General features: G+C 38.6%; 4 protein-coding genes across 8 annotated transcripts in view; 1 reads left to right on the top strand and 3 right to left on the bottom strand.

Moving 5' to 3' along the window:
* LOC121591483 (alpha-tocopherol transfer protein-like) lies at positions 1-2,698 on the bottom strand. The gene is made up of 5 exons (XM_041912024.1): positions 2,491-2,698; positions 2,201-2,357; positions 1,220-1,327; positions 787-1,145; positions 1-729 (listed from the first exon to the last, which is right to left on the bottom strand). The coding sequence occupies exons 1-5, from the start codon at positions 2,600-2,602 to the stop codon at positions 605-607; spliced, it is 861 nt and encodes a 286-aa protein (XP_041767958.1). The 5' UTR covers positions 2,603-2,698; the 3' UTR covers positions 1-604.
* LOC121591484 lies at positions 2,677-21,911 on the bottom strand. The gene is made up of 2 exons (XM_041912025.1): positions 21,461-21,911; positions 2,677-2,907 (listed from the first exon to the last, which is right to left on the bottom strand). The coding sequence occupies exons 1-2, from the start codon at positions 21,665-21,667 to the stop codon at positions 2,677-2,679; spliced, it is 438 nt and encodes a 145-aa protein (XP_041767959.1). The 5' UTR covers positions 21,668-21,911.
* Positions 8,506-26,203, top strand: part of LOC121591480 — a 58,715-nt gene continuing 41,017 nt past the window's right edge. For 3 of the 5 annotated variants that reach the window (XM_041912020.1, XM_041912019.1, XM_041912015.1), the window contains exon 1: positions 8,506-9,209. The gene's annotated coding sequence lies outside the window, so the exon portion shown is untranslated. The remainder of the gene's footprint in view (positions 9,210-26,203) is intronic. The other 2 variants (XM_041912016.1, XM_041912018.1) reach the window with 2 other exon arrangements.
* LOC121591482 (fatty acyl-CoA reductase wat-like) lies at positions 22,055-24,315 on the bottom strand. Its single transcript, XM_041912023.1, has 5 exons — positions 23,807-24,315; positions 23,285-23,676; positions 22,644-23,189; positions 22,430-22,555; positions 22,055-22,347 (listed from the first exon to the last, which is right to left on the bottom strand). The coding sequence occupies exons 1-5, from the start codon at positions 24,008-24,010 to the stop codon at positions 22,134-22,136; spliced, it is 1,482 nt and encodes a 493-aa protein (XP_041767957.1). The 5' UTR covers positions 24,011-24,315; the 3' UTR covers positions 22,055-22,133.

The raw sequence follows: 26,203 nt of genomic DNA, 5'->3' as shown, positions 1-26,203 counted from the left end.
GTAGTTTAAAAATATTTGTTGATCATATGTACATGTCTCATGCTTTTAATCATCTTACACAATTTTACAAACTGTAAAAATATAATTTGAAAATAAAAAAAAACCATTATGTTAAGACATTAATTATTCTCAAAAGCCTTGTCTTACAAAACCATCAAGAATATGACGTTTTTATTTTATCATTTCCGGTGTGAGTTGAGGTTTGTCGAAAGTTAGTGGTAAAAAAAACTAAATAGGTTGATTTTTCTTCTTTTGTTTTACATATTTTTACATCGAAAATGTTTTCCCACAATTTTTTTCACTGACATATGGTTCTCTCTAGGAACGAGATTACAAATGTAATCTTTCACTGTCAATTTCTACATAGTACCTCTTATACTAACCTTTCATATTTTAAAAAAGGATTCAGACCTTAATGCAATATAAACTGTAAATGTAATAGTCTGGCGACCGTTGCAGTTTAACAATAATTGTCTTATATGATTAGGTTCATATTGCCATAAAAAAGTACTGATAGTTCGTTACCTCCCTCAAAAGTAATCCCCAAAAGAGGGAGGCTAGTATACCCAACATATTAGTTAATGCTCAAAAAAAAAACGCGACATTACCCAAAAAGCCCGAACATGAATTTTTTCGGCTTTGGAGGCCGTTTCGTTTCATCTACCAAGTTTTGGGATTCCGTCGCCTTAAACCATTCGCTGTTGGCATACAGTTTCTCCTTGAACGAATCTGCAAAATAAATCCATTCAGATAGAACAGGTGGTAGTGGAATGTAAAGTATCTTACCATGCAGCTCCTGCACTGATCCAGCAGTACCGCCAACCTCATTAGGCAGACACTCAATGGGAATGTCCTCATGCAGTTTGCCCAGACCTACATGCATGTTGATCATCTCCTCCACCTCTTTGTGCAAAAGTGGTCGGACGAGTGACATTAACCAGTTCATGAACGGTACCACGTTTATGAAGTGCAATTGCTTCAGCCTGATGGGGAGTGCATCCTGTACATAGAACATGTGCTTCTTTACCGCTGCCATGTTCATTTTGGTCATATGGCCAACGTGCATGCCGTGCATATCCATCAGCATGATGTGCCCCTTTGCATTGCCTTCAAGTTTCACCCACAAATCGAGACACAAGGTCATGCTAAAGAAAAAGGAAAAATTTATAGGCGAATGTGCGGTGTTTACCAAATTGTTTCTAATCCATTGAATACATACAATTTTAGTATCTGCGGATGATTGAAGTGGGACGCATCAGAGGTGAGCAAACGTGTGTAAACCATTTTATATCCTTCCTTCGTTTCTCCTGGCAGTATGGTGAACATCCTATGGGAAATGGTCCATTTAAAGAAAAAAAAAGAATAATTATATTTATTAGCCTTTTTTTATACTCTACCAATTTAAAAAAAATATTATTGAAGATTATATTAAACAGCACGCGAGAGACCAATTCTAACATACTATTGCCTCCCACCCCACGGAACGCTTTCTTTTTGTTGTGTACGTTGTCGTATTTAATTCTCACAAAAGATCTCCTTCCAGGGGGTCGATTTTCTTTGTCATAATGAACTCATAGGTTAACATTTCTACCCTAAATAATGTCTTGAGAGCAACCGATGGAATTGTGAGTGACTCAATAGCCAGACATGTTGAAGAGTCTACTGCTTCTTATATTACGATGAGGAGCTCTTGCTTTTCCCGCCCTTCTTTTACTAACGTTAAGCATGAAAAAATAAATAAATTTTACTCAGAAGATACCGTTAACGATAAGTTAAGGAAAGAAAACTGATGTAAATAGATGTAAATATGCCAATTAAGAATGTTAATGCTCGCTCAATTTCGTACGCCAATGGCACACATAAGCATTGCAAACATTAAACATTGCGTTTACTTCAATGCGCCTTTACGGTAGTGTACGTGAGATCTTTAAAATCAAGCACGCTCTGTTCTGTTCGATAACGCTGTGGCGTGTATTGTGCGTAATGCTGTGAAGCTTCTGCGTCACCAGCGCACAACTACACTCTTTCTCGCCGGGTTGTAAGATTTGCTTGATGCAATATTTACACACAAATTCACAACAAATAAATGCGCGTTGTGTGTACCATACTACGACACCATAAAGCAGCAGAGACACATCCGCGTGGAATGTGATGTGCCAGCTCGCTTAAATAATTACACTACTCTCAATGTAATATTCACATGATTCTGAGTGCCGTTTGCATCGCATCGTTGAACACGTCCCGGTCGGTGAAGCAATCCCGATAGTTGGTCCGCAGGGTGTAATAGTTCTCGATAGTGCGCTGGGTTGCTTCTTCGTGGCCATAGTTTGCATGCAGGAACTGGGCGATTTCGTGTTCTGCAAAGCAAAAAAAGGTTGAAAAAGCAGAAATCAAAAAAGCGTCCCATTTGAATTCACATCCAAGTAGCTGTTGTAGATCAGTAGCAGAACCACGGGACAAAAAGCTTGGGCGAGGACTACTCAGCCTTACCTTGAATTTGCGGTAGGTGCGGTTGAGTGGTGAGCCACTGTGTAATCTTTTTGATGCTCTCCCGATCGACCAAAGGCCACTGCGTTAGCTCATTAGTTTGCGCGCCGTCCATTGCGTATGGTGGTAGCCTGGGAACTGTTGTGCACTGTTCACCTCGAACGTTTGGCGGAACATGTTGAGCAAATGCTATACCACTGATCGAATGAACAGCATCAACGTCATCATCAGTACATTCGATGTGTACAGCGATGAGATAGCAAGATTGGGGCCGAAGGCATTACTACACTCGTGGTCAACCCGTTGGCTTATCTCAACCGCTATGGAGGGGCATTGTTTCTGCTGAACGATAATCGAAGGGCATGTCATGAAACGTATAAACGTACTGCCGAATTGATCGACAACAACCTGGGCGACATTCTAAGACATGGAGAAGAAGAATAAAAAGAAAACATACGACTGACCGGTACTTATCATCATTATGTTGTTATACTATATAATTATCACAAACGGAAGCGGTATTTCTCTACAGTGTTAGAACGAAAAGCGAGCTATGTACTGTTCTAACATGTGCGCGTTTGTTCGTATTTGTTCGCGCTTCTCTAAACGACTCGTGGGACTCTACATGTTTTTTTTAATTTATGTTGGATACTAAACCAATGCTGAATTGAATGCTTTTCTATAACAAAAGTAAAGTAAAAATTTCTGAAAAGGATGGACAGTTCCGTGGTACAGTCGTCAACTCGTACGACTCAATGACATGCCCGTCATGGGTTCAAGCCTACAATGGACCGTCCCTCCGTAGCCAAAAATTGACTATCCGGTTGAGTGGTAATGAATTAAGTCTCGAAAGCCTGTATAGGCCGGGCATGTCCGCGTTGCACTTTACGCCAAATAGAAGAAGAAGATAACAAACTAGTATTTTTGGCTGGCACTTTTATCTATATAGCTTTATTGCGACTTTATTTAACACTAGGTTTACGGGCGTCTCTTATATACCTATCTCTACAGACACCCGCCAATTTGACGGATGGATAAACATACGTATTTCGATTGGTTAAAATCATGAAAACTCCTATTTTACTAAAATTTAGAATCCTTTAACATGTTTTAGTTTCCATAAAAAATGTATGCATAATGCTAATTTATTGTAACAGTCGTTATTGTTTCAACGAACACATGAACCGATATCTTTTCGATGCAACATTTTGACCGATGTCTGCGGGAGTTTCGAAACACACGAGGAATAAGTTGATCATCAATTCCGATTGAGGCCACTTTATTTAAATCATTTATCAAGATTTGCTTAAGATAATAAGTGGATTATTGTTCTCTTTCATTCCTACATTTACTTTTAATGAAAAATGTTACAACTTAACTACATAACCTTAATCTAATCAACCCACCCGTCAATTTGACGGGCTCCGTAGAGATAGTTATATCACATATGTATCTGAAAATCTATGAAAGTTATGAAAATAATACTCATGCTACAAACTCATAGCATGTAATGATAAATTTACGAATAGTAAAAATCAAACTATTTGAAAGGTTGAAAGGTATTTTTAGTATTTCACTTCAAAGTTTAAATTCCGTCAAATTGGCGGGTTCTGTAAAGCTAGTGTTAAAGTTCGGCATTGATTTACTGATAGCAAGATAATCCTATGAATATAACGGAGGAAGGGGGTGGGGAGGAGCTTGGTCCATACGGGGTTTCAACTCATGAAGGGCATGTTAGTATCAATAATTCAGAAACTCATATAATTCTAACTGCAACTTGTATGCTTGTCCGAATGACATAATTTTAATAGCACATGTAGATTTATCTGTGACATAAAAAAATCGTAAAAAAATCAACAAAAAAACATATTGTATCGGTAATTTATTGATTGCTCTTGTTATCTACATACACGTTAAAGTCTTACGATAAGCCCATTCAACGTGAAAGTTTTCGTTTGAGAAGAAACTTTCGTTCAAGTCTTGCGCTGGGTACAACGACACATATTCTAATGAACGGCAAGGGACGCTTGCTGGAATGGAAACTAAAATTCCATGTTGTGCCTCTGGCCACTCCTATTCTCTTTCACGTTCACCATTCCAGGATGTGGTGTTGCCCTTCATTCTAAACGTAGCATCGCAGATTTATGCTTTGCCAAACGTCACAGCGCGTTGCTTAAATGGATAGCTCAGGCTGCTCGTACGGGAGTGTAGCGATTACTTTACAATTCTGCTCACTGGTTGTGATGTTTACGCAAAAGTATTACACCGAACCGACATGATGATGGGACGTTCACGATGGACGACGGACGAACTTTGAACGCTCGGTCGTCCGCTCGCTAGCATGCTTACTTTCATGTGCAGCGTAATTGTACTTTATGCAACAAAATATCCGTCCCGCACATGAAAATGGATACTATATGATAAGGAAAGCTGCTAGATTTGCGGCACACTCTATACATTGGCCGGCAGAAAGAGGGGACAAAATGGGGGAAAAAACTTTTACGTTACCTCCCAGGAGGACAGGTAGGACGGCGTACTTTTTAAAACGAAAACTACACAAAGGATGTTTTTGGGAATGAAGCTATTCCACAGCTATCCTCCAAAGACAAATTAAGCCAGCAGAGGAAGGCGTATGGTTTACTTTCAGCTGCCAAGAAGCATTGAATGGGAACTCCACAAGCATAACGCTGTGTAACGGCCGAACTGGTGGTTCCTTGGTCGGATTTTGCTATACGGCAAAGCTCGAACTGTACACCACCGAAATATTCGTCTTTAACTTGCATCCCTTTGGAGAATGGTGTGTAAGTTCGGGACAAAGCGTTTTACTTAGCTGTCAAAATCAGACCTCAAAAGTTGGCCCACTTGAGAATCACGCACACAGTGATGGGTGAGCTGCATTTTACTTCATCTTAACACTGTGGACTCTTTTTTTAGCACATTTCTATTTCAGACACATTCGAAGACGACACTCGAGGGAATAAATTTCACAACTTTTTCGGACGACCTTCGGTGATGCTATTTCCCTTTGCTGTGCCAGATTAGATAATTGCGCAGCACATGGTGCTAATTACGAAGAAAGAAGTGTGTTTTTAAACTCCCTAAGTAAGCTTTGGAAAATTAAGCTGTTTGGCCTAAGATGCCTCGATCGAATAGCATAAAACTACAATGTACTATGCATGCCTTCGGTTGCCTTTTGGGGTGTTCTAACATTTAGGGTACATTGAAAAAAATGCATTTTATACGATACAGTTAACGCGCTACTTTATTTAAAGAGTGTAGGAAAAGTTCGTTAGAAACGCCCATTACGATTTGGGTCAACCAGTGCATTAAAACTGAGAATGCAGCTAAAACACCATCGTACAAATTAAAACAATTATCCCTACTGACCTACTGCGATGGGTGCAAAACAATTCTGCAGAAAAATAAGCTTACCTCAGCTAAGGCTGTTGGCACTACCTACCCCTTTACGCGCAGTAAGCGTTGATTTTAAAAACCGAGCGTGGTGGAATTAAAACATTTACCATTTCGCGACAGAAATGCACGGCCGCTACCTGTAGCCGTTTTGAACACATTCAGCTTTACGTGTTTTTATGCGCCGTACAAACGCATAGGCTGCGCCTACCCTGCGTTCCCCCATGGCTGTGCAGCCATGAGTTTAACGGACGTTTTATTTCTACCCCAATGTGTCGACGCCTTGTATAAGGGAGGGACAACATACAAAAAGTGGGCAGTGAGCTTCCTTCTTTACTACCAACTACCACCAACGGTTACAGAAACATTAAGAAGAAGCGACAGTAACTTGCAACGGTAGCAGTTTTGTCATAATCAGAGCTGTTGGTGAACCCCTGGTTGGGCCGTGGTTCTATCTAGTGTTTTGTGTTGATGAAAAACTACCTTGACGAAACTGCCAACGGTCAAAACCGACTGCTCCTATAGTGTCATCAGTTTTACCCCGTACCCGGGCATGTACCCTCCAGTTCGTGGGGGGAGGGGGGAGGAATGTCCGGCCGGTTAACGACAGCAACCGGGTGCGCGGCGCTGGATGGATTTGCTAGCCTGGATATTGAAATTGGTCACATATATAAGGTGAGGGCAATTATGCTTATGCTATCAGTTGATGGTTGAACAGTATTGCAACAGCACCTCCGACCAGCAGAAGAAAGCCGAACACCGATCACCGATAGTTGAGTCAGTGTGTTTCTGGAGATCGAGTACAGTACGTGACGATCGTGTGAGGTTCATTGTTTCACGTCCCGGCTCACGGATTAGGGCGAATGTCGGAGTAGTCGCTTGTGATTGAATTGACAAAAAGTGACTAGACCGAACACTCGTACCCTAAATCGTTGAAAAAATCGTCAGTGCAAAACAAGAAAAAGACCAGTGCGTGTAGAGAAGAAAGAATAGGTTGGTTTGAGACAGAGAGAGAGAGAGAGAGAAAGGAAGAGAGAGATTATCAAGTGTTTGAAGTCTGAAGGAACTCCCGGTGTGATATGTGAACAGTAAAGCGTTATCGCCCATATCACAGCAGTAGTTACCTACTAACTTTGCACTTTCAGGCACCGATGGAACGAGACGAGGTGCAACGTGCAGGACAGTGCTTGAAGTTGAAATCGTATATCTGTGCGTGTGCGTGTGTATCGTTTTTTTAAGTTAGAAAGTAAAGTAAGGAACTAGGGTGTCAGTATTGAAGGAACTTCTGCTGTGATCTGAGTTATAGATCATATCACAGTAGTTGTACTTTAATGTCGACATATCCATTAGCAGCGAGGATCGTTCAAGTTCAAGCCGATGGGCGAGTGTTACTTTGATCAAACAGTGCTATATCGACGAAGAAGTACAGACGAGTCTACACATCGTTATGCGACTAACTTCGTTCAGGTGATGTTCATTAAGCAAATTCCATCACTGGGCAAAGTTTGTCGCATAAACCATTTCAATAGCCACAATACAACCACCACCACCACCACCACCACCACCACCACCACCACCACCACCACCACCGCCACCACTACCAGTTTAATTTAGTGACATGCTACCACTCTTTTAAGCTTATGACCAATAGATACGAAAGAATTGCTTTTCTTTGCTAAATAAATTGTGTTATGCACCCAAACATGGTTACCTTGTGCTGCGTTTAAATGAATAAAATCCGAAAAGCTTGCAGCCCCTATCTCCAAAAGCGATATTTTCTAAGCTTCGTTGTCGTGTTCTGCCGTTAATATTTTATCCATGCTATTGATTATGTCTATAGCTATTGAAATGTGCTCCCAACATGGTGCAAACACATCCACTCCTCAAAGTCTGCCGCACGAGATGCACGCTAACGCGATGGTGTGTCAAAGGTTAGTCGGAGTCGATGTCAAATTATAGGCACCAATTGTTGTTCCACGCTCCAAACAATAACCGTCCGCGAGTGTGGGCGGTTTTTGAGGTACGCCCGGCCGATTGGCGGCTAATTTCGTATGCAAAACCAATTTCCTTTCCTCGGCTCGTTGCCTACAAGAGCAGTTGCCGCCAGTATATGAAGTCGGTATGCACGTTGGTTCCGATGATGGTCGCCTCGTTAGCGATGGCGGCGCGATACTAATTTACCTCTAACTCAATAACCACCCCGTGCAAGGCGACGGCGACAATCACGGCAATGCCGGGGGTTGGCTTGCTCACTTAGCCAGCAACAGGTGTGCAAGGGAGGTGCAGTCATTGCACATTGCGAGGAAATCACACATTTCAAACCTGCATCCTGTTGCAAGGTGAAGGCTAGCAGCAAACCAACCAGTCGCATGAATATTTCTTTTGCTCGAGGCTAGAGAACTCCGCAAGAACAGCCGCTTACAAGCCTCCGTATCCACCACGTGTGCACAGTGCTTGCTCCGTTTCCCGCCACGCTGCCGATGCTGTGCACTGTGAAGTGAACGCTTTCATTCATCGGCTTTATTGTAGTCGCGTAGGAGAAATGTGGTGAGCATGCGTATGGCGAACCGGGCTGTCTTTCCGTCGCAATTGGATGCTGGCCTTTGGAGCCGCTGGTTCGCTGCGATGGTCTCAGTTTCGTGACGGCAGTCCCCAAGAGTGGAGGCTATCACACACGTACACGCCATTTGTGCTGAGTATCGCGAGTGCGTGCTGGTTGGTAGCCGTTACAGCCATTCGAAATTTCCATCACCCAGGCCCATTTCCAATGCAACCGTCGTGAGTGTGATATAGTTGGCATTGGAATGCGGATCCAAGTATGCCACTGTTGTCACGCCAAAGTCTGTAATTAGTGCAGAAACCGTTCACGTCAGTGAAGTGCATCTGAATTGTGTATTATCGAAAGAAATCAAATTTTCACGCTGAAATTCACTCGAAGATGAGTGATTGTTGGTGTGTATGTGTGTATGTGTGTACGTCCGTTTTGTTTGTGCGACTAACATAGCAGAGAATGAGAATGATTGGTCACTGTGTTTAGCACACTAGTACGCATCCTTCAGACAAGATTTCTCTAGTGTAAGTCGTCCTTGTGCGTGTGTGTTGGTTTGTGTTTCGTATTCGCACACTGCACCAGCAGTACATGATGGCATTTTCCTTGTTAATTGTGTGTACCACACCGTTGAATTACAGTGAATAGATGAGAGTTATTGGTTTGTACAGTGGAAGTTGGGGGTTTTTATTTTAAGAGCAGCTAAAACGTACTACGCAAAGTATTAATTTGCCATACATAAAGTACAAAGCCAGGTACCAAGGTGAGTGGTTGTTGTTTCGTTTTTTGTCATTTTCATATTACATACATTCTAGGCTTGAGCCCACGACGGGTATGTTATTAACAAACTGTGTACCACGGGACCGCCCCAATAAATGCTTAAATTATTTTAATGTTAGAGTATGTTATAATTAAATACGTGGCTTTTCAAGAGTGAAGTGAATTATAATAATTTTGCATCATTTTTACTCAAAATGCAACGTTTTTAGAGGTTTGTCATGTTCTTTGAAGAACCATGTAAAAAGCACATTTTATGTTACAGTACTTTTCACAAAACGGCTACGATTCTATGAATAACCGTATTTGCGACTGAAAAAAAACCATGTCACGCGCCGTTTAATGGATGGCGTACAGTTATTCTTGTGAACTAAATAAATGGTCAGTGTATTTATTTATGAGGATAATCGTATGGATACACGATTTAAAGAATCATGTGCTTGATGAAGCGTAAGCTAGAAACGGTTTCTGTTGAAGTTTCATTTATTTCTTTGATGCTCGCCAATGAAAGTCAAAGATTGAAACGACTTCAAAAACGTGTGCGTGTTTTTTATCACTGTCAATCTCCTCCTCCAAACCCCCCCCCCCCCCCCGCTCCAAACGAATTTGGAAATTTTGGAATGCCTGTATCAGTTGATTTGATTATATATTGTACAAACAACCGTTGATAAATACTGTGACACAAAAGTTAAATTGAAATTCAATGCTTTGCAATGCAGAGCAAGACCTATCTATCATTTGCCATTAGCTATAATTCAATTTTTGTGATCTATTGCGGCCCCATGCCGTTTGTTGCTGGTTATGGAATGAATAATTTAATTAGCGAGCAAGAGATACTACCCCGGTCCAGTTGTTGTGTTAATGGTGTGTAATACGCGACTCTCTGGCAGGCCTGTCGCCATCACTGTTCCTTCCTTTGAAGCCTTATCTGTCAGGCGAAGGTAAATGAGGACCTTCGAATTAAAAGGGTTCCATACCATTCGTTGTTTCATTTTTACCGGACAATTTTCATGTCATTGTAGACACTTCTCTTACACCATGCTTGACAGTGCTTTTATCGTAACATCACAAGAGACGGATGATTCGTAGGCAAGCTTAAGCGAATGTTTGGCTGCGATGATGCCACTTGCAGAAATGTGTAAGCTAGACGTTTCGTGAAATCTGGATAACTCATGCCATGGGTCGTTGGGGGGTTTCGCCCTGTTCTACTAATTGAGTCTAGATCGCCCATCGTCTCATACAAAAAAGCAATGCAACAAAGCAGTATTTAAAAAATACTGGGGCCACACTTGGCAGAACATAATAAACTTTTGGGTGGTATTAATTTATGTTAATTCGGTTGTCGTTTAACTTACCCTTACTGCATACAAAATGGATTAAAATTATACACAGATCTTCAAGATTTATTGTGGTCACTTAAAACAAAAAACTGAAACCATCAAAACACTACGATGATGCCAAATTTTACAAAGGTTAGGCCAACTGTAAAAAGGGATTCAATTAAAATTCACGTTTGTTTGAACGCAGAAACTAGAACGAATGCAAATAATTGTTTATTAACAGGTCCGTGCTATTTCGTTCACGGTTGATCATACCATCAACCAACAAAAAGTAGTAAACAAGCATATAAACATGCTGCTCACCAACATAATGCCTAACCGGCTTCGGTAGTGTAGGCCCTTGATTCGTGTTGGAGCGAATTAAACGAATTAGTCGCGCATTTCTTAGAACCTTTGATTTTGGGGGTCTGTTCAATGTATTAAACGAAATTATGTTCCCAGTTGTCGTTCACTCTCAACACGTTCAATTGGGCTGTAAGTAAACTGATGGATGCTATTCATAAAGTTTATCAAATTGAAAAATCGAATTAAATTGTTCGGCCACTTCAACGCGGCATCTGCGACAGTCGCCAAAGTGTTGACAGAGAATCCTTTGCTGTTATTCCAACGGCATGCTGCGACGACGCTCGAGAATAGAGGCAAAATGAGACATTAGTCGGCTGTGGCCTTCAACAACACTTCCATACAGCTGGTGCTTGTCAATAAAAATGACAATCAGTTAAGAACGCTCTTTGAGAATACGCGGGTCTTTGGGGTTGTTTTCAGTCAGCACGATTTTGTTATATGATAAAAGGCTTTGCTGGTTCCGAGATTGTACGATAAAAATACAGCTACAGTTGCCGCGTTGCCATTTGGATATTGCAAATAAATTAAAATAAATTATGTGCAATTGTAGTTATATTCACAACATTTGGCAACAGTGATTCATTTGAAAACATTTCCACCTCTTCTTTGATGCATACAGTAAATAAACCTCCCAAAAATAATGGTGGACGCATGTATGTATGAAATTTCAGTACAAAAATTCACTTCTCAAAAACTGTTAAAAAATATCAAATAATATTTTCAAATATAAGCAAAAGCTTTTTTTTAAACTTGAGCAACAATGCACTTACCTGTAAGTAAGTAGCAGATACCTAATTAACTAATCTCCGGTGTGTATAATCAAGAACTACTTTCGGTGTATTTTATCTTCATCCTATTCAACCAAGTCTGTTACTAAAGAATGTAACTATGTTGATTGCACTGAATTACGAATGAGCAATCATTGTTTCTTTAAATTGATTGATAAGCTGGTTTCACCACAGGTTAAAAGTTGTATACGACTTTCAGTATTTAGTTTGATTTTTTTCTCTTTAGTTGGTATTTTGGTCATAAAAGTGGGGTTTATTGAGGCTGTTTAATATTTGATACTAATTTTAATTGTTATACCGTATTGCATCGATTTACGGACACATAGGACATTTTTGTCAAGGAGTATTATTTTTTGCAATTAATCACAATTTTCTTCGGCTGTCCTGACTTTCAAATAAAGTAAAAAAATATCTTGCGAATTCCGGACAGAATTAAAAACGTGTTATAATAAAAATGCAAGCACCATTTGATAAAACACTGTTCCTTTGACGTTGATAAACCTCTACAATGAACTCTGATGTATTAAAATGTATCTGAACCAGATTTCGATGAAATTACACCGGCGTATGCTTTAAGCAAATCTGTAGAATACATTTATTTACTATGACAACAGAGCCTACTTGAGGCCAGACATATTTTTAATTAATTGACAAAATATGAAGAAATTAAATTAAAACATCATGAATGTCCGGAGTTGGAAGCTGCTCGTAATTTGAATCGTAACGGTATACGAACTCCCAAGGACTCCCAAGTAGCAATGTTACAAGTATGTCATACATATTTTTCTTGTTTTTTTTTTAAATAGTTTTTTAACCTGGACTAAACTTAACAAACTCTTAAGCTTAAGAAAATTTAAATGATGGTATGACTGGTAGGGTTAAATGACGGTTGCAATGCCAATTCGTTGCGTTGTGTTGTATCTAGCAAACCATGTTTTCGTGTGAAGTTAATCATGCTAAAGCAAGTATATGTACAACCCTTGCTTATCCTCACATTCGAATTTGAATTCAAGGAACAAACCCCAATGGGAGCAAGCGTGAAAGCTACGTGACGGGTAACTTCTACAAAAGACTAACCTCAAAAGAGACTGTTGGGAATACCTGTTCCTTGCATTGCAGTCACATCCATGGGCAATATAGCGCGTCATTCGTTCGATCCGAAATGGATAAATTGATCAACTACTCACTTTGCGCTATCAACACGTACTCACCAATTCCTTTGAGAAGCAACATGAGACAGCACACTAGCTACGAAGGACTTTTACAAGTGATATAAAAAGTGTCTGTATGTGAGTGTGTAGTGAAAGATGCTGTTGGGAAAGGAAAGTACGTGAATTCTCATATACTTATTCAGTTTCAAACGAATGCTTCCGTCCCAGCGCAGGGATTTATGCTGCGATTGTGTTGCCCTTCGGATCGGTTACAACCGTGGGCTACTCGTGGCCATCCATCATTTCACGCAGCGTTGGTGGTAGGAAGTAGGAGTAAAAAAGTTCAAAATTGAAAAACTTACCAGATTCCACTTCTGGCGGAAATGGAACTTGGTTGATGCCCAACCGGACGGTTTTCGCTAGATGATGACGCTGGTGGTGCAAATGACTCGCTCGAAGCTAAAGTGCAGCAAAGAGCCACACAAACCGTGATTCTTGCTGCACAGCTTAAGCGGTATGAAGAAATCTCATTGCATTCGTTTCGAGATTGTCGTTCATAAAATTGCTCCTAGCGAAATATGGCGGAAAGAAGTGGAAAACCCGGAAATTGATTGAGCTGGAAAATGTGCAGACGGGACAATATTTCTTTTCGCTGGCTTTTTGACACCTGCATCAATTTTGTGATAGTGAAAATGCGAATGGAAAATAGTTTTCTAATGCTACACTTTTACTTAATAGCTACAGGGTAGAGTGAAGATTATGTATACGACACTTATGAACGTTATCAATTCTTTAAATCAGGTATGTCAAACTGGCAGCCCGCGGCCTCCTGAGGGTTCTGTATGCGGCCCGTGACGCTATGAAGTTATGATTGATCAAGTCTATATTTGAAATGGAACACCTTTACCATCGATTTTCGAGTTAGATATCGCGAACCGCAAAAGGAATTTTCAGGTTAGCAAGTTTCCCGCCAAACAGATGATTTTGACACAAGTCTGCTTTAAATTATATTGTTTAACAAAAGACAATATGCTGACCTATTCCGTGCATTTTTATTGCCTTTTTATATCGATCTGTTCCAATCTCCAATCTCTTCCAATATTGTATACTTAAATCTCTTCCAATTCCATTTTTGTGGTGTTAAAATCTCGGGGTAGTCTCATTATTGCATTATTTGGCTAAACATTAAAAGTTCAGCATTATGAAAGTATTATTATTATTATTATTATTATTATTATTATTATTATTATTATTATTATTATTATTATTATTATTACTATTATTATTATTACTACTACTACTACTACTACTACTACTACTACTACTACTACTACTACTACTACTACTACTACTACTACTACTACTACTACTACTACTACTACTACTACTACCTCTATTACTACTACTACTATTGTTATAATTATTATTGTTATTATTATTATTATTATTATTATTATTATTATTATTATTATTATTATTATTATTATTATTATTATTATTATTATTATTATTATTATTATTATTATTATTATTATTATTTTTATTATTATTATTATTATTATAATTATTATTATTATTATTATTATTATTACTATTACTAATACTATTATTATTATTATCATTATTATTATTATTATTATTACTATTACTATTACTATTACTATTACTATTACTATTACTATTACTATTATTATTATTATCATTATTATTATTACCAAAATTAACCAAACAGTTTTTTAATATACGAACATTTTTTTTGCCTATCCATCACCATCAGCCATTTGCCATTTGAGGTTAATAAATAAATAAATGGGGAATAATTTATTTATTTATTTATTTGTTCGTTACATTCAATGGATAACAAGGATCCCGGAGAATGATCTTAGTTTCTAATCTAATGTAAGGTAGGACATCACGTATCAATCACATAGAGATGTGTACACCGTTAAAACCCATGTTTTCAGCTATTTTTGAAAGATTGGAACGTATTGCAGAAATCGAACAAAAGATTCACCTCATTAAATGCCCTACTCATCGAACTAAGTGGATCATTGTGGCCGTAGACAGTTCGCCGTCCAGTCATAGAGAGTAATAAGAGATGTATAAAATGTAGTTGTATATTGAGACATTTTTAAAAGTTAAAACAGTTTACCAACAACTAAGTATTAACAGCTGAATAAAAACCATCTTTTCATTCGGAATAGATAACCTTTTTTCCTGCAAACCTTGCAGCTCGTAATCATACTAGCGTAGAAAAGTGAGGGGCACAGCATTCAACAAAACCCGTTTTTGGCCAAAGAACAGATTAAAACAAAGATTAAATGAAAATATACATCATACCATGTGTATCAAAGTATTAAGTGTATCAAGTCTGTTTTTAGGTAAAAAGTTGCTTGTTTATGTTTTTAGTTCGTCTAGGTGCACGATATGACAAACAAGCTCAATCAGCTTGTGCTTTATATATCGTACTTAAGTATAGCTGCGTTTAAGTAACATCAGCTTTGTTTTTTCCAATAACTTGTATTTACTGTACTGCGTAAATATGCATTATTCTGCTCGTTCTTCTCATGCGTTAGTCGTCGAATTGATCATGAGGGGTTTTTATTCATGTCGAGTGTATTAAAAAAATACAAATGGTTACCATATTCGCCAGTTAAGCGTCTAACTAAATTGCTCAAACGAACTCATCAATGCGTAGCGCTAAAAACGACTTAGTTCAGTCACCCTTTCGTAATACTAGCATATGAGAGCGCCCAAGAATATTTAAATTGAATTGGAACGAGCCATCATGTTTAGTCTAAAATATATCATTTCGCCATGTACGTGACACACACTAATTTGCAGCACGAAATCGTAGGGATAGGTTGCTTCAAATTGTACTGTATCATGCATTTTCTGGCGGGCCGTTATCATTTCGCGAGAACCGAAATCGAATTTCCTTTTCCAGGTCAATCATAAATCATCCTTGCTATGCCCGGTATTGGGAACGATAAAATTTTCTTCTGGAAAATTAGTACGCATGAAAATCGCACCGGATCAGGTTTTGGGTGTTTCGGGTGTTGTAAATCAATTTTCTAATTTATTAGCCCTCCATAGCCGGGGGTCATCTTTGACAGCCGCTAGATCGAATACTGAACTGATATTGCTCGTCATCATTCGAACAATCACCATCCAAGTAATGCGATACGATTGTTTTATTTTCCCTCTTATCAAACACGCACGTTATGGATGAATATGGTGGGTGTGTAATTTTCGCTGTTTCCCGAAGCGTGTAGTAGCATATGGACGCAACCATCATTCATGGAAAGAAAGGTATGGGTCATCGTGTCATCTCCTTGTCCATTCGTTTTGCGTTGTTGCTACAAAAAAAAGTCGGCCCTGTCGCCACCAACGGCTCGATCGGGTTACACTCTACGTCATTGCATGACTAATAATGTCTGTTCCATGATCGGATTATGTCGCTTGGCCGGGTTGGATGTCACTCTTGTCAAGGTTAGAACACTGGAAAAGATAAATTAAAACCCATCCCTTGCGGCCAGGAATGTAAAATTATTTCAAAAGAATGCAGACAAAATTTGGCACCATTAAGAACAAAGAGTGTAATCGTAGCGTAATTGCCAAGTTGCACTATCCACGGCTCAAATATTGCCATTGCAATGCGGGACTGCTTCACACAATGCCAGAAAGCAAAGCGGGGAAGGAATCGGTGGAGTAGGAAGTATTTAAAATGAGCACAAAAGCTGTTGGAATAGATGAAAAAATGGTCGCTAATGGATTCTTTTGAAAAATACATCCCTTGACCGCCAGAGACTCGCCGTCTGTGTAGTATATAATATTTTCGATCTGGTAAACCTATGGTTAAGATTACTTGTTCTAAGCATTCTACTTAACATATTAAAGTGGAATAAATATTTCCATTATGAACTTTAAAGAACAAAGGCGTAGTTAATGTGTTAAAAATGTACTGTTGCAAATTTGACAAAACGCTAGCCGATAGATAAATAATAAAATTATGTACATTAGTCTACATTTAGCTCTGTATCATTCGTCATTCTTCCAAATAAAATGCAACAATAGCGCTAAATTCAATCTTTGCACAACCAAGTATACCAACACATATCTAAACTTTGTCGCAAAACTCTTAAAGAAATGTTCGCGGGATTATACTGCACGCAAAAGCCTCGAAATGCTGTGAGTGAATACATTTTAAAGAATTCTTAAGATGACACTTATTGGTTCCACATGCTAGGGGCCAGCATATCTTGCCATCTTATGGGTAAGACAAAAGTCGCGTGATTATTTTTAATATACGTTTGTTGTTACAAGAAAAAAACATATCGATAAAGTTTGAAGCCTAGTTTGTACTGCCGCGAGGAATCTCGTAGGATGCAGGGTCGGGTCCGACGGGTCCGAGAGACCGATCGTAATTACAATTCAAATTAAAACTTAAGCACCACTTTGAGACGAACATCAGTATGCACCTTTGAAGTGGCACGTCTTGGCTGATAATTTGAAATTATTATCATTTTTCTCATGCTCATCTAACAAGCTCTTGCTCTTTTCTAGGTCTACAAACCATGCAAAGCAGTGCTGGCAGGAATGCATTATGTAAAGAAATATAAACGTAAATTGAACCGACCTTAAAAACTTCGTGTTTTTGCTGTTCCTTTCTAGAAGAGTACCACTATTAATGTCTAAAGCCGTGGGCGAATAGTAATCACCAGCTCCGTGGTCGGTTATATTTGGTGTTTACTTATTTTCTGCTTGTGCATAAAACACACCACCAACCAACGGACGATTTGTTTCGCTATTGCTTGTGTGCAATTTTGATCGCTGGTTGTGTGCAAAGAAGGTTGTTTTTGACAATCACTCTGGCTTCGTTGTTTATTTTTGAACCTGCTGGCTGTTTCTTAACACATTTAATATATTCTCTAGTTTAACATAATATGATTACAAACCCAGTTTTGTACGAGTAGATTGATAAAATCTGTCTAGTTTTTATTGTATTTTTTTGTATTTTTTACGCACTTCATGGTAATTAAGGTATCTTTAATGTTTGTTAAGGTACCATTATGGGACTATAGATGTGATTAAGAATGCGAACAAGCTATGTTTTTTGTTCTGCTTTCTTTTTTTGTTTTGCCTGTTTCTGTTTTCTGTTCTGTTTTCATTAATTTTGCCCAAAAAATAGTGCAAGTATTGTGCGCTATTGCATAAAATATCGTAGATCGATAGCATAAGTAAAACCGTAGGAAGTTTTAGCAACTTTACAGGCTACCCGTTGGCTTCATTTTATTACCGTTTAAGCAAATGTTGTCGTTAAAGCTAAAATTGATAATAAACTAAATCATGATAAGGCGCGTGGCCGTGACTGCGACAAAATGCTGCAACATTTGCGAATTATTGCCAAAAAGCTTTTCAACAGCAACAAAAAACCTTTCTGTTTTTCACTAAAAAACTTAATACAATTGCTCTAATTGTTTATAAATAACTGTAAATAAGAATTATAAAGAGCAAAGTTATGATTTTTCCTTCATAAGGTTCACAAAAACCTACCTAAACAGTTGCAAAACAATCGATGTCAATGCCAATATAACTGTTGGTTCAGTTTTTTTGGGAAAAAAACCAATTTGGCAAGTTTTGGTATGGTAAACTATATTTTTTTCCAGACGAATTTAAAAAGTTAAAAAGCCTACGTTTTGACACATTTGTTACTATTTGGTTTGTTTTGCGTTCAAGTGCCGATATAAACTTTAAATAAGAACTTTTGTAATTTTAAATCCAATTTATTTTTCCAAAATTTGATTGCAGGATTGTACATATAAAATATCATCAAAACATTGCTAACAGGATATTTGAAATGATTGTTTATCTTTACAAAAGTAGCTTCCATTTCATTGCATTCACCATTTCACGTTGCAAAGCACGAGTTTATTGCATAGTTCGGTATACGAATCTCTGCTGCACAAACAAAGTTCACCCTATTCATACATACCAATTCAGCATTGCTCATTTTTACTCTGCTCATAAATATATTGCACATCCCACACTTGGTCTGTTTGTTTCGTGCAGTTTGCCGAAACAAACTTCTACCTTCCAGCGAAGTTAGCCTCAAATTACGTGGCGAGCGTAGTGTTCCAGCTAGCCGTACAGTTTTAACCCAGTTCGTTTACCACATTCATGTGAGCAGGGTACTTCGCTTGCCCATCATAAAAAAATAACCTCACTGATTGCTTTGTTTACTAAGCAGCATTACACGGCACTAATAAAGTTAAACGGAAGCCGCGGCTACTTCCAACTTTAGTAATGCTTTTTGTTTTTCTTTCAACGCCTCGCTCCATACATCTTGTACAGTTGGTGTCGGCAGAGGGGTGATTCTGCCGCTTTACACGCTCCGTACAACCATGCAACGAGTGTGGTAATAAGCAAATAATACCAATTTGGTGGACAAATAAATATAAAATATCTCTCCATTTTGTCTCGAGACGACTGCAGGTGGCCATAAGTGTGTCAGCAGCAAACACAAATGTGTAGTGCCGAATAATGCAATTTAATGCGAGTACAGGTAGTCTCCGAGATACGCAGTACAGCAATTATCCGATATAAACTGTTGTACGGAATCGACCACATTAGCGTGTCTTGAGTTTTCGCGTATAGCATATTCCTTGGGAAAAGTGCTTATAAACTCAATCGAGGGTCGAAATGAAGTGTTGAATATAAATGTTAACCGCGGATTTGATTTAAAATGCTTTTAAAAAATAAGTCGAATTGTAAATGATCTGGACATGTTTGTAAAATAATGTAAAAATAATCACAGGAATTATAGTTTCCTGTCGAATTAAAAGCAATCGTATACTTTGTAAAATTTTTGTACCGGTGACATACGGAAAAGGAGACACACGGTTTTCTTAATTTGAAAGTTCTTTAAGCAAATTGTATTGTTTTGACACATCAATACAACATAAATTCATATTAAATTGTACTCTGGAACGATGTTTATCCGTGAACCATTTATCCAGATGTCCGTATATCGGTGTTGCTAATTTATTGACTATGAACTATAAGATAAATAACTGAATATTAAATATTTTTGAAAATCATAAAATTTGATTCAAGCGATTTCTTTGCAGTCCGCATTAATACTATTTCTCCAATACAACCTATGCATAAGTCTTCGGAGCTTCAAATGAGTATCATTTGCATAAGTGTATTTTGATACCTTGAAATTCATACATTCACATGACCATTTTAAGTAAATAAAAAAACTTTAAATAATCAAAAAACTTGGAACTTTTCAAAATCAAAGCATGTACCTGAAGAAAGAAATTCAAAATATCATCAATGAATGTTTTCTGAAATAATTTGTCTTTTAAGGAAAAAAAGAAAGAAAGTGAAATCCTCTAACCACAGGCCATGGTAAAGTGTTTCTCAAATGGAATTCCTCTTTTTGTTTTTGATAAAAATTACTTTTCGATCATTTTGTTCTTCTTTCCTTTCATCTGCGCCTTTCATTGATCAAAAATGTGCTCTATTTTTTGTTTTCTGGCCTTACAGAAGACCCTTCATTAATCATTTTCCATTCTGAGCGTAAAAAACAAGGCAAGCATGTAATTGGTGTAGCTTGCGGTGCTTCCTCGTAGTTACGCGATAGGGAATATCATGTTTTGAGGGTCAAGCCTCATGGGAAACAGTGTAGTTCGCGTGAGATGCTCATAATCTATTTGAATAGGAATAAAACATACCCCTCGCGATACTTTGCAAAGCGTGAAAAAGGAAAACATAAAGATGCTTTTGGAAAAAGTTTTTCATCTTTCTTGTTGTTTTTGCTAATTTTGCCCCGAATAACTGTGTTATCGCTATAGAAAAGATTGCAGACCCTTCAGAAACCATATATAAGCCGCTCGGCTAGCCAAGTCATCGCTCTCGGAACTTGAGGCAGGATTGATGGATTGATGCGCTGGAACGTAAATCCTTTAAATTGTATTTAATCCGCCCTTGGTGGAGCAGTTTGAGTCGTACCAAAGTTTTCACAGTTTGATCAGTTTGAACAGAAAACCCTGTTTTTGATACCACTACCTTGCAACACATAACACCGGAACGAGTATTTCCCTCGTGTTCCTAGGAATTGTTCTGCTTTTTTGTGCTAGAGGTGGTATAAAAATGGGTGCAATAAATTAAACGTAATTGATTTACGATTTCATTTCATTCGCACCATCTCTGCCTTCACTTTGTGCACGTAAAAGATTGAGTCCTGTTAATTCCTCAGTAGCAAACACCCCCTTGAAATGATGGGCGATAATTGTTTGCAATCATTTGAAGGTATGATTGGTCCTAGCCGGTTCATACACCAGAGCTAAGTTATGACATCATGTAATGTAATGTAAAATAGGCATTATTCTAGAAAACTGACATTCGATTTGTTCTTCTTTGCTACGCACTGCTGGCTGTGACAATCATGTTCTTTGAGCTAATTATATTTTTTACACCACACCACGAAACACACAGATATTTATATAAACACATTAGTAGCAATCAAAATATTGCTTCAATGAGCAATTTTAACCATTCAGCAACATCATTTTGATTGAAATTCGAACCAATTTGGTTATTTACCAGTAGCATTTTTTTACATCTTCTGCGTTTATTACGTGCAAGTTTGAATCTTTTTAGACAGCTGAAAACACGTTCATTGCTACAATCAGTACTTAAAAGTTTGAAATGGATAATGCTGTACACATCACCACTACTTTCTTGCTTCTGGTAGCGACAATGCAAAGAACCGAACTGGAGCAAACCGTTGCCGAAAATTAACACATTCATGACTTACCAAAGTGCAATCTAAACAGTGCCTCGAGGCGACATTTACACTGGGTCTGCGGGGAGTTTTACGTATCAGATCGCGCTTAAAACGTCGTCTGGTTCTTTCGTATGTATTGTACTGCTTGTGTATTCATTGGTGATTTAAGTGGCAATGATAGGCCAAACACACACTGTTTTGCATATTGATTAGCTATTCTAAAACTGTTATGTTTGACCCTGCTAAACAAACCGCTGAAATGTAGACATGCCGTGAAAGTGGTAATTTGTTATTAGATACGCCAATACTTCATGATCGTGCGCGGACAAACCGCGTGTGCGCTGTGAATGACAATGCTGATCTCTTTGATTTTCAGTGAATCTATGCAAAAAGATAGTAAGTAACACAGGTGTATATGGTCCACATATTCTTTATCATTTTATCTCTGAGTACTAGTACGCACACATCTAGAACTTTTCTATCCTTTTGTTACACTATGTACTTGTTGTATATTAAATACACAATCAAGAATGATAGTGCAAATTTTAGCGTATAATTCAACACCCGCAAACGCTTGTATTTTTTCAATGCATAGGCAATATTTTCATCTGGCTCCTTCAGCAGGTATCGCCGGCCGCCAAGAATAGCACTTTCGTAGTACTCCATCATTCCACGCACGAAATAGTTGGTTGAAAAGTCCTTTCTGTTGTTTGAGCGCACAAAACGAGACGAAAAACAAGATTTAGATCAACAACAACATGCTGGTACCATTACAACACATTTACCTATCGTCAGCAGTTAATGTATACTCAAGCTCCTTGAAATTCTCGGTTTTAAATACCCATTCGTTGTTCATGAAATATCTTAGGGAAACTTGTGCGTCGAAAATTTTACGATTCAGCCTCAGCAAACTGCAGGTATGTAGAGTAAAAAGGATAATTAGTTTTCGTTTGATGTATAGCACACACAACACAATGTGAATAGTCACATGATACATACAATGGTACCTTCCCGGCAACTCGCAATAGAGTATCCACAATTATGGCCGGCAGCAATTGACAACAGAAAAATACGAGATAGAAGCAGTACTTATTTGAAGTTGTAGTGCCGCCGGGAGCCCACAGCATGTTGCTCAAAGGTGTGCGATCGAATAGCACTTTACCGTCGTACAACATTGTGCCGTAGTTTATCGTCTTCTCAGGCTCCGCGGCACTATTGTACACCGGAAGTGTTCCCTGTTCATCTGTAGTAGCCCGTTTCCAGGCAGCTACGATGATTGCCTTAATGCTAACATCAACTGGAATGCAGTTGATACGTTTCTCTAGATCGAGCAATCCTGTCCTTACTACACCGGAGGCACAGCCAAGCAGCAATCCTATGGGACCATTGAAATTATCCACCCATCCCATGAGAGGCTCAGTTTCTGTATTGGTCACAATAGACGGTCGAAAAACGACGAGTGGGATGTCGTTGCGGTACTCATAGCAGATCTGTTCAGCTAGTGCTTTGGTATAGGTGTAGGTATTTGGGGCAAACTGCGTTAATCTGTATCGATCGAAAAGAATCCCATTGATCATTAGATCCCATTGTTGATAACGACTAATGGCGACGAGATTCCTCGCATGAACCGCAATACTCACTTTTCTTTCACTGTTTCCAAGAGAGCGTTATCAAACATTTCCGCCATACGAATCGCTTCCCTCCAATCCATCTTTGGTGGGTAGATCTTCTCTTCCACGTGCATCAGCTCCGGATTGCAGTATGTTGTTGAAACATGTACAACAGCTCGGAGTTTACGAAGTGTTTTGGCCCAATCTAAAACTTCCCGTGTGCTGCGAGTGTTGATCAAGATGGCATCTTTCAACGGATCATCAAAGCGTACACTAGCTGCTGCGTGGAACACAAATTGCACATCTTTCATGCGTTCCATACTTTCGGGGGACATGCCCAATTTCAACATCGTGCAATCACCTTCGATCGGCTGTATTTTTTTTAGCACTTCTGGATTCTCGCGCTTTAGCATATCAAATAGCTAGAATCAATTCAAATATACAGCAGTATGCCATTAGTGTGCGTTAATAGAAACATTTATAAAAGCATGACTGATAGATATTGCACTGCAACTCATTAATAGGGGGTATGAATCGTAAGCGCATACATACCACACCATCTGTGATCAGTTTTAGACGATCCTCGAGTGACTTGCCCCTTTTAGCACGCATCAGCACAAAAACACGAGCAATCTGGGGACATGATCGCAACAACTTCTCGATAAGCACTTTTCCCATAAATCCCGTACCCCCGGTAATGAACACATCCGCCTCAGCAAACACCGCTGGTATAGTCGGGCACTTTTGCTGCATCATCTTCGATCGTCCGACGCTTTAGACACAGACACAGAGTCGTTCAAAAACTCACTTGCTCACGTGCACTTTTGCACACAAACACTCACACACACTCGCAAATGCTGAAACACTTTCACTGACAATTGCAAGCCCACTAGCCGTAGTTCGTAGTAATGTTTGCAGGCCGATTTTAACTAACGATGCTTCGAACTCGTCGGCGTTCCGTCGGCAAATGAACGCAAGTCGACTAGAGCGTACTACGTGTAGCGGCTTGCACGACGGCGTAGTAGGGGATGTACACCACGTAAATAACTACTGTGAAGTATTGATTGTTTTATAACAAACTACATTAACATAGTAAATGAGGCTCACGTACCACGGACAACACTAAGCAGGTTCGGGCGAAACGAGTTTTCGTCTTCATCGAGGGTGAAGGCGGAAATTCCATTACAAATGACCGTCAACTACTGTGTAAATCGGTCACTACCACCTTTAAGTTGACCTGGTGGGCGTTAGAGACCAGATGTAGAGCTTTTACCATTACTATTGTGGCTTTCACGCACCACAAGTTCACTGGAAGTTCATCAAACAGCACCATCAAGTCAATTGCACTCCTCAATCTCTTACCCCCTTATCGTGTCTACGGCTGGGTCTCATCGGTAAATATTTATTCCAAATCGTTCTAATAGAACGTTCGATGAGCGTGCATTATACCGAAGCTTGGAGGATAAGTCTCTACAAACGAGTCAATGTACTTGAACTCACTAGAAGCTAGTGAACAATTTGGTATACAAATAAAAAGATTCAATGCAAAAACAAACACGTACAAACTACACCTATACTGTGTGAAATAAATTCTATTGTACGATGGTATGGAACGAACAGAGGGTCATGAGCACTGTATGAGTAAGAACGCTACGCTCAACCCGGAACGATACTACAAAAGGGGTACCCCGCGTGCCAATGTCAAAGAGCAGGGTCAAGAATGAAACAAGAAAGATAGACATATGTTTTAAACCAGGGGCTGGCAAGCTTTTCAATCTTCGGCAAGTACGAATGAATAAAAGAGGTGATGTGGTTTTAAATTGAAACTTTATTTAATTTAATACAAAACAAAACATATTTTGAATAAAATATACAAACAACCGTCGCTCGAAAAAAATACGAGGTTTATATTCAAAGTACTATTTTGCAACCCATTTTGCAAGCCTTATTTTACAAGAGTTATCAATACATGAGTTAATCAAATAAGAATAAGAAAATAAAAAAAAATCAACAGTAAACAGTAACGATAATTATCGTTGTTAACGATCCTTTCTGGTCTATTGCCAGAAATACAGTTTATAACATATTTTTATACTCCCGTAGACAAATGAAACTTCTACAATGCCATACGTGGTTCGATTCCTGTCGGTAATGTTAATCAAGAAAGTAAAAAATATAGATATAATACGTTTTCTATTCATGTGCTCCTGCGGCTCTGTGCAAATAAAATTAAAAATTTATCTGTCGAGCCGAATTCTTCCAATCTCTGTTTTAATCAACGATTTATGTTATTTCTTTCCTAGAAATCTTTAAGTTTAGCAGTGATTTGATGAGATACATTTTATATAAATTATTAATGAAACAAACGGCTTTGTCGTGATGCTGCGTACCTAAAATATTAAAAGGTGTGGTATTTAATGTTAACATTAATTGGAATACATATTTTAAATAATTAGAAATCTCAACCCCGGAAGAATGTGCAGCATGTTCTATGAGATTTATTACACATCTACAATGCTATTGTAAAATATGGTGATTCCATTTCTGCGGAAATACACCGTATTATTCACCATTACGTGCATTCGAACGATTAATAATTTAAGAATGTTCAACTTCCTCCCACATTCAGCGATTCCTACTTCAGCGATTCTTTTTTTTTTTTTAAATAATGTCTAGTAATAATTTCCCTTTTGTTATGTGCCCTTCCACCATATTGCCCGACAGTTGCTCACGCTATGTGCAGCGCAAATGGTGTAGATACCAGCAAATGTTGCAGTATGAGATAGCAGATTTTGAATCAGAGGACTGGTTGGATTATGCATTGAATGCATTTAATGAATGGTACACAAGTGGGTCATGCTTTGGATCGTTCATTTTCATAAATCAAACTTATACCATATGTTTTTATACAGGTGTTTTAAAACGAATGAACCGAACTAGTCGGTGTGA

The sequence above is a fragment of the Anopheles merus genome, chromosome 2L, assembly GCF_017562075.2.
Source record: "Anopheles merus strain MAF chromosome 2L, AmerM5.1, whole genome shotgun sequence".
NCBI classification, from domain to species: Eukaryota; Metazoa; Arthropoda; class Insecta; order Diptera; family Culicidae; genus Anopheles; species Anopheles merus.
The sequence above is the reverse complement of the archived record's forward strand: the minus strand, read 5'-3'. Positions and strand labels throughout refer to the sequence as shown.